This window comes from Carica papaya, chromosome 2, assembly GCF_054855325.1.
Source record: "Carica papaya isolate Zhongbai chromosome 2, ASM5485532v1, whole genome shotgun sequence".
In the NCBI taxonomy this organism is placed as follows: Eukaryota; Viridiplantae; Streptophyta; class Magnoliopsida; order Brassicales; family Caricaceae; genus Carica; species Carica papaya.
Genome location: NC_142310.1, coordinates 4,258,315 through 4,266,843, shown reverse-complemented (window position 1 = coordinate 4,266,843; position 8,529 = coordinate 4,258,315). Strand labels below are relative to the sequence as shown.

The 8,529-nt window shown below is 35.1% G+C and overlaps 1 protein-coding gene across 1 annotated transcript; it reads left to right on the top strand.

The window, feature by feature from the left end:
- The first annotated feature begins 251 nt into the window (after positions 1 to 251).
- On the top strand, positions 252 to 7,190 carry LOC110819369 (anthranilate synthase alpha subunit 1, chloroplastic-like). The gene is made up of 11 exons (XM_088212830.1): positions 252 to 669; positions 1,173 to 1,357; positions 1,508 to 1,697; positions 3,637 to 3,788; positions 4,151 to 4,266; positions 4,367 to 4,613; positions 4,724 to 4,780; positions 4,956 to 5,108; positions 5,308 to 5,388; positions 5,915 to 6,001; positions 6,492 to 7,190. Exons 1-11 carry the CDS (start codon positions 522 to 524, stop codon positions 6,813 to 6,815), a joined length of 1,740 nt encoding a protein of 579 aa, XP_088068956.1. The 5' UTR covers positions 252 to 521; the 3' UTR covers positions 6,816 to 7,190.
- Positions 7,191 to 8,529: the final 1,339 nt, after the last annotated feature.

The window sequence follows — 8,529 nt, the reverse complement described above, 5'->3', positions numbered from 1 at the left end:
TGTAAACTCTAACATATAAGATGTCGAGGTAAACTTAGTAAAGTGTTTTGAACTTTCTCTTAATGAAAATTTAATAAATAACAGATTCTAAATTTATGGTTAATCAAAAAAAGAATAGATATAAAATATTTTTATTAAGTCAACACTCGGACGTACCAAATTTAATGTTGAGGTAACAAATTTAAGAAAATTTTTTTCTTTTATGAAATTTGTTGGGGGTGGGGAAGAGGAAGAAGAAGAAGAAGAAGAAGAAGATAAAATCTCCAAAATTATACAGATGATTATCAAGAGGGCATAATAGGAAATTTACTACTTGAATCACACCCTTTATTTAACTGTCTCCGTCCTCACATTTTTCCTTCGGCATTTTCTGCTTCTGTTTCTTCCGAGACTTCGGTACGCAAAGCCAGAGGGATAGACTGTCAACAGAAAAAACACTAGTACAAAACTAGAAAGGTCACATCTTCTTTCCTTTACCGGGGATTACAAGAACCCGTTGGTTTTATTTGAATACTGATGCAATGCAGACCCTAGGCTTCTCTTACCGCCTGGTCCCCTCGGGAAGGCGGTTTTCTCCGGTGCCGGCCAATGGCATTTCCGGTGCAAGGTCGAGCTCACTTGTTAATGTTCGTACATTCAAATGCATGTCTCTCTCGAGCCCCTCGCTAGGTGAATCAAATGTTATTGGATCTCGTACTTCTTTCAGTAAACTGTTTGGTTGCTGAGAAAATGTGGTGATAGACATAGAGGGAACTAATAATTTGAGTGGAGATTGAATTTTTGACATTGATTCAAGCTAAAAAAAAAATTATTGAAGCAAGCTTTTTGAGGGCGTAATTTTTCTTGATTGATTCAAAATGGTGATAACCGTCTTTTTCTCTTTTCCGCCATTTCTCTGCATATAGATGGTGTTTTACTACGTAGTTTTCTCTGTGCTTTGGTTTTTACTTGTCGGATTGAAATTTTTTATTATCTCCACTTGGTTACAAAGAAAACGCGGGAAAGGAAGGAGTCAAGATTTTCAACTCTTGTGTCGGATGCAATGTTTTAACCCCATCTTGCGGTTGACAACTGCGCTTTGAGTCTCTTTTGCTCGGTTCTCTTCTATATCTGATATTTTTACTCACAAGTGATATCCTGCTTTTTTTTTTTTTGGATTTCCGTTTCAACAGTATGTGATGTGAAGAAATTCGCGGAAGCTTCAAAACATGGAAACGTAGTTCCCCTGTACCATTCTATATTCTCTGATCAGCTGACTCCAGTTCTTGCTTACCGGTGTTTGGTCAAAGAAGATGATCGAGAGGCTCCAAGCTTTCTCTTTGAATCAGTGGAACCTGGTTTTCAGGCTTCAAGTGTTGTAAGAACCGTTTCTTTATTTGCTCCTTTGTATTGGATTTACGATTCTCATTATTTATTGTTGTTCGATATTGAATTATTTGTGACAAAATTGTTATAAATGAATCTGTTCAAATGCACACTGTGTTTGATATTGATTTGATTGTAATAGGGTCGTTATAGCGTTGTTGGAGCTCAGCCAACAATTGAAATTGTGGCAAAAGAAAATAAAGTGACCATAATGGACCACGAAGGTGGTACTTTGTCTGAGGAGTATGTTCAAGATCCAATGATGATTCCGAGGAGAATTTCAGAGGGTTGGAAACCTCAACTTATTGACGAACTTCCAGATACATTTTGTGGTAAGATAACTCTGCTGATAAATGACATATTTCAGAAAGAATCTACACTGATTATGAGCTGATTATGATATGTTGAGTTGTTTAAATTTGAACTACTATAATGGATAGATCAATGGAACTACACCCCTTCTCCCGCCTCTCTGTTTTTTACCCCTTTAAACCAAACAATCTTTGTGGTTTTGGTGCATGAGTTTTCCTTTAGAACAAATAAAACCTATACATGCTCTACATTTGGAAGAGTTAGTTGTGATTCCATCATGGTTTCCTGCCACAGAATGAAGATATCAGATTTTCACTCATTTGGTACTTGTATTGCTAAACCATTCATGCATTGCTGATACTTGGCAGTACCACAAAACTCTAAGGATTTTGTTTGAATCATAGTTAACTGGATTGTGTAGACCCTCTTTAATTCAGGTTTCAAAAATTTCGATGTGGATCACAATTCGAATTCAGTTTTGGTTTCCTTTGGTTCTGGATAGCCAATGAGAGAATCAAATCTAAGTTTCTTCCCCCAGAGTGAAAGTTCAGAGTGTGTAGAGAGGAATCATTTTCATTTTTGCTGCAGATATCTTTTGTGCATATAAATACTACTCTCAAGTTCTAGGAGAAATTTCTAAAATCTGGAGATTAGATGAGGGAAACAGCGGGATTCTCAATCTGCCATTCTGAGGTTAAAACTTAGATAGAGAAGATAAGAGAAGAAAACATTAGAGTGTAGGAAATTGAGTGGAAGGTTGAATTAAATCTGAAGGGTGAAGAGCCAGACTACTAGAGATAAGAGTCCACGCCCTTCACTAATTATTTCTAAATAATGTAAACATCATTCTTTGTCCTTCAGAACTTACAACAATTTTAAATTTTCTTCTGAAATACCTAGAGTGTAAAATATACTTTACCTTTATTATGTGATTGGAACTTTGGTAATTTAATGAAACTTGTTTTAATTTTCTTCTCGGAAATTATTGAAAAATCAGTAGTTAATTAGCTGTTAAAATTTTAAATGTTGGCTGCTTAGAAGAGATAACTGACGTTAGTTGTTAGCTTTCTAAAATTTTAAACATTTAGTTCCCAGTCTAGTCTGTTTCCTTTGGCACCTTGTAGTAGTATTAATTATTTCTTTTCAAACATTTCGTCTGTTAATTTTCTTTACTGTTCAAAGTTGTGAAGCATTTAAAAAAGAGATCTAATGTCTTTTTAATTATAAGAGGATTTGAACCTAGATAGAATTTTACTTGTCGAATCAATGTATAACTTAATTCTGAATTACTATTCATGAAATTGGATTGGAACTTCAAACCAGTAATATGGTTCAATGAATTTCAAACCACATCATCCTACCAATTGTTAAGCCTAGCTCCCATCAAAACCAAACTCAAAACATCTACCATATTTCGTGCCTCTACCCTGCACCAAAAATATAGGGTACTCCATTTAAGGTAACTATGAATTGAAACATTTGAGAGAATTCCAAAATATGGACAAATGCTTCATTTATCCATCTTAAGTTTCCATAATTGTGCCCATCAAGAATATCCACTGCAGTTGGAAACGAGCACTTTATGTGGGTGGGATTTCTGAGGAATGCAACCAATGACTTGTAGTACAAATGATATTAAGAGTCATAAGCATTTTAATTACTTTGTAGAGGTCAGGATTAGATTCTATTATTATATAATGTTGGCACCTGCAGTCCTATGTTCTGGATTTGGCCAGAAATTATCAATAACTATGGCTATATGTAGTAGAGATTAAACTTAAAGATAGAAGTATGTCAAGTCTGTTTCTATTGTGATCCATTGTTAAGCATGTAACTGAAATTTCGCCTTATAATAATGTAGAGATGTTGTTTTTATTAGATTCTTTGGTGCATGCACTTTAGTCAATATTTTCTCCTTATCTCATTTAAACCATAGTGATAAACTGCTGCAATGCATAGGGGGATGGGTTGGTTATTTCTCATATGATACTATCCGCTATGTGGAGAAGAAAAAGCTGCCATTTTCAATGGCACCAGAAGACGACAGAAACCTTGCGGACATACATCTAGGCCTCTATGATGATGTCATTGTGTTTGATCACGTGGAGAAGGTACCGTTGTATAAGTTGCATTAATACCACCATATATGTTCTCTCAGTGATTTCTTCCTCATCTCCATTTCTCTTTCTTTTTTTTTTTTTGCTTTTCTATTTCCCCCCCTTTTTTTTCCATTTTGTTCTGCAATTGTTTATTCTGGTTTGAAAGCACCTACCTAGTTGCCTTGCACAATATTGGAGATGTTGGAATTAAATAAATTTCACCCGCAACTAGGAGAAAGCATAAATGTATATACTTTGATTAAGATGGCTAGAAAGAGAAAGCATTAAGAAAAAGAGTCAAAGCTATTTCACTGTTACTTTGACTTGCTTGTGAAGTGTTGAGGTATTTTATCCAAGGATTTGTCTATTTTCAGAAAGCCCATGTGATTCATTGGGTGAGGCTAGATCAATACTCCTCTGCTGAGAAAGCTTATAATGATGGACTGAAACGTTTGGAGAAGTTAGTGGCTAAAGTACAGGATATTGATCCGTCAGTAACTATCATTTTCTTTGGATCTTTGTGTATTGGCCTTCCATGAACTTCATTAAACCTTTGTGTGTATATTTTGACTTTGATGGTCAATTTCTAGGCCAAGGCTGTCTCCAGGTTCTGTAGACCTACAAACTCGACAGTTTGGACCTTCTTTAAGGAAATCAACCATGACAAGTGAAGAATACAAGATGGCTGTGCTAGAGGCAAAAGAACACATACTAGCAGGGGATATTTTCCAGATTGTATTGAGTCAACGTTTTGAACGCCGTACATTTGCTGATCCTTTTGAAGTTTATAGGGCTCTGAGAGTTGTCAATCCCAGTCCATATATGACCTACTTACAAGTTAGTGCATCATCTAATTAAACTATTTGTTATTGTAAATAAAGCTGACATGCACTTTCTGAATAATTTGGTTATTGCATTTTCGGATATTAACATTTCTTCTCCATCAGGCTAGAGGGTGTATCCTGGTTGCATCAAGTCCAGAAATTCTTACTCGGGTTGAGAAGGTAAAGGGCTCCAGTCTGCAGTTTGATGCTTTGATATAGATCTGGCTGAAAAATCTCATAGCCTGCATAAGTTTACGCTAGTTTTGAACAGCAACTAATTAGGTTTGACAACTAAAAGTTTTGTTATTTGTAATCATTAGGTGACAACAATTTTTGCTTCTATGTTTTTTATCAGAAAAAGATAGTGAATCGCCCATTGGCTGGGACAGTCAGGAGAGGGAAGACAACTGCTGAAGATGAGATGTTGGAAAAGCAGTTGCTAAATGATGCAAAGCAATGTGCAGAACACATAATGCTGGTTGACCTGGGACGTAATGATGTTGGAAAGGTTGCCTTTAATTTCTAGTCGTCTCCAAATTTTTTTCCTTAGTTGATAGTATGCTGCATCATTTGTGATACCTTCAATATTATACATTATAAACTGTAGACTGTTGTTTATTGGTTAAGATTGTGAATGTCCTATTTGTTAATTAAAGATCCCTCAGGGTGTAGCATGTTTCTATTCTTAATAATCTGTTATGATGCAGGTTTCAAAATTTGGCTCAGTGAAGGTTGAAAAGCTTATGAATGTTGAACGTTATTCCCATGTCATGCACATTAGCTCTACGGTAAGAAAATATGCTCATAGCAGTAGAGTCAGATGACTTTTGTTATGTGTAAGTTGCTAGTTTTCTGTTTCATAACTGGACTTTAGGAAATCATCAGCGGTTTTGTTCACCTTCCACAAGCGCGCGCGTGCACACACGCATACAAACACACATACTGATACAGAATTGTTTGTTTAAGCTATCAAAAGTTTCTCCATTCAAAACTAAATGTGGACCTACCATGTAAATAGTGTTAAGGTCATGACTTTGATAGGTTAACTTTGTTTCTTCAGTTAGGTATGGGACTCATTGAAAAATACATAAAATAAATCTATTTTCTCTTTCTCACCCCTCCCTCGTGGGAAATTCGTTTAATTGTGGGATTAACTAAGGACACATTCAGTGGCTTTTACTTTCCTGACACAATCTTCCGGGTGATAATTTCCTAGTCTTGCATTTCTGCACTCAAATGCCAGTGAATATTCCTTCAAATAATTTATTTCGGTTCTGACTGAGGCATTTATTAACAGTCATGCCATTCATGCAGGTCACAGGAGAGTTGCATGATCATCTAACTTGCTGGGATGTGCTGCGGGCTGCACTTCCTGTCGGAACTGTTAGTGGAGCACCAAAGGTTTGGATTTTAAGCTCTCCTTTTCATCTCATTCTCATTTTGGCATAGTTGTAATCAAGTCTTGTCTCCATATAACTGAATCTGGAAGTTGGCGTGGTGAAATGTGTCCAATATATAGATAGTGTTTGTTTAATGTACCATGTCAGGGAATACGAGTTATTATAACATCATCTGGTGTGTTTGTTTGTTTAAAAACATGGTACTAGACCAAAAATGTGTACTGAAATCCAGAACAAGGGGTGATTACTAACTTTAAAAACTTCTATTACTCATTTACTTCATGCTAAAAAAGAATATAACAGTTCATTACTTTCTATCATGTAATTTTTCGTCATCTACTTTTTATATCCACCATTCCTCGTATTTTTAATTACGTCTTGATATTGTATGGTACAATTCTCCTCTGTTGGATTGCACCGCTATCATAATTTTGTCACTAGTTGGTTCCTTGCTCCTATTTTCCTCATTGTCACTGGTGGCTCTGAATCAGGTCAAGGCCATGGAGTTGATTGATCAGCTGGAAGTGACAAGGCGCGGCCCCTATAGTGGTGGCTTTGGAGGCATATCCTTTACTGGCAACATGGATGTTGCTTTGGCTCTCAGGACAATTGTATTCCCTACTGGGACTCATTACAACACAATGTATTCATACAAAGATGTGGAGAACCGTCGAGACTGGATTGCTCATCTTCAAGCTGGTGCAGGTATAGTTGCCGACAGTAATCCCGACGATGAGAACCAGGAGTGCCATAACAAAGTGGCTGGCCTTGCTCGCGCCATTGATTTGGCAGAGTCAGCATTCGTCAACAAATGATTTGTGAGCTTATTAACAAAAAACAATCGGTGAACATTCAAGCCAACCCGAGTTTTTGAGGGACTTTGTTGTGGAAAAGAAAAAAAGAAAAAGGAAGAAAAGACTAGAGGGCTAGCAATATGAAAATCAGTCAGGTTTTCCTGTTGGAATTTCTTGGTGGGGGGTTTCAGCTGAAAAAATAGAACTTTTGCATTTACAGTTTTTATTTAGTCATTTATAGTGTTAAGATTTGTAGGGAAGTCAGTTTGGTAAATTGACAAGACTTTTTAGGGCATATAAGTTTAAAACTTTAGTTAGGGAAGGGATGTTGACAGAAAGGAGAAACCTTTGTTTGTTATAAATAAACTTTTGTGTCATGCAAAACTCTTATCTTGACTCCATTCGCGTGTGGGAAGGTAGGGATGTGGACACCTAATCCAAAAACCCAATTCAACTTTTAAACCATACGAATCAAATTGAAAACCACAGTTTGGCTTAACATTAAAATAAGTCCATTTAGTAGTTAAATTACAATTTATTGTTTCAGAATAAACCCAAAATTTGTATTTACAATTATTTTTACAAAGAAAGTATAATTCCTACATGATATTAACACAGTTTACATAAAATTTTATAAGAAATTTAGATTTTCGTGTTCTATTTCCTTATGAAATTTCATATATTTTAGTACTTTCTGTCACATTTAATTAAATTAAATGAAAGAATTTTACATGGTTTTTATAATTTGTGACAAAGCTTAAAGAAAGCACAGTTTAGTCATAGCTAAAAATATATTTATATTACTTTAAGTCATTTGTATTAATATCAATAATTGATCTACTTATTAATTTTTATGTAATTTTATTACTTAAATAAATTTTTATAACAACTATATAATGAAATAAGGAATATTATTATCGAATTTAAACTTAAAATTTAGCAATAAGAGCATAAACTGCATAACAACACGTAATTATGAAGTTTTTCTATTTAAGTTTTAAAAAGTATAGCAGTTTTCTTTATATATTATCAAATCTTAGAGAGCTTTTTACACTTCGTCGAAAACATTAATAATGAACTGATGATGATGTGGTTGTCCAATCATGGTAGACTGTGCTTTGATGTGACCAAAGTTTGATCTATTGGCTGCACGCTATCATGTGGTTACACAGCCACAACATCACCATGATAGACCATCATTAAACTACAAATATAACTTAGTTGGTTCGTTCATATTTATACAAAATAATTACAGAGTGAGGACAACTCAAGTGTAAAGATTTTTATCAATAATAATTTGACATTAAGTTCATATTGATAAAATTATAATGTTATATTCATCATACAAGGGAGAATGTCTTGAGAAAACAACAACCCACAATGCACGCTGAGAAAATAAAATCACGAAACAAACATGATTGGCAAAGCCTGCATGCATTTCTCATGTTTTCTTTTCTGCTAGTCTTTTCTTTCCTCTCTAGTTGTCAAACATAGAGTAAAGGGTTGATTGGCATAAGAGAAAATTGGAAGGAAAAAGAATACCAATTCCTTTAAAAGTCTTCTTTTCTAATTGCAAAATTTTTCTCTGAATTGGATTGAGTAAAGAATACTAACTTAGCCAACTCTTTGGCCTTTCTTTGGATGCAACTATTGGAATTTCTCACCTATTATGAGATGTCCGTTACCAAAATGCCAAGCAGAAAGACTCCCTGTCTCGACAGTCGCTAGAAACATT

Excerpts from the sequence above, each read along its gene's own strand:
- LOC110819369 (XM_088212830.1), top strand. The coding sequence starts at position 522 with ATGCAGACCCTAGGCTTCTCTTACCGCCTGGTCCCCTCGGGAAGGCGG. Across the intron at positions 4,781-4,955 it reads TTCTTACTCGGGTTGAGAAG|AAAAAGATAGTGAATCGCCC; the intron begins GTAAAGGGCTCC and ends GTTTTTTATCAG. Across the intron at positions 5,389-5,914 it reads TCATGCACATTAGCTCTACG|GTCACAGGAGAGTTGCATGA; the intron begins GTAAGAAAATAT and ends CCATTCATGCAG.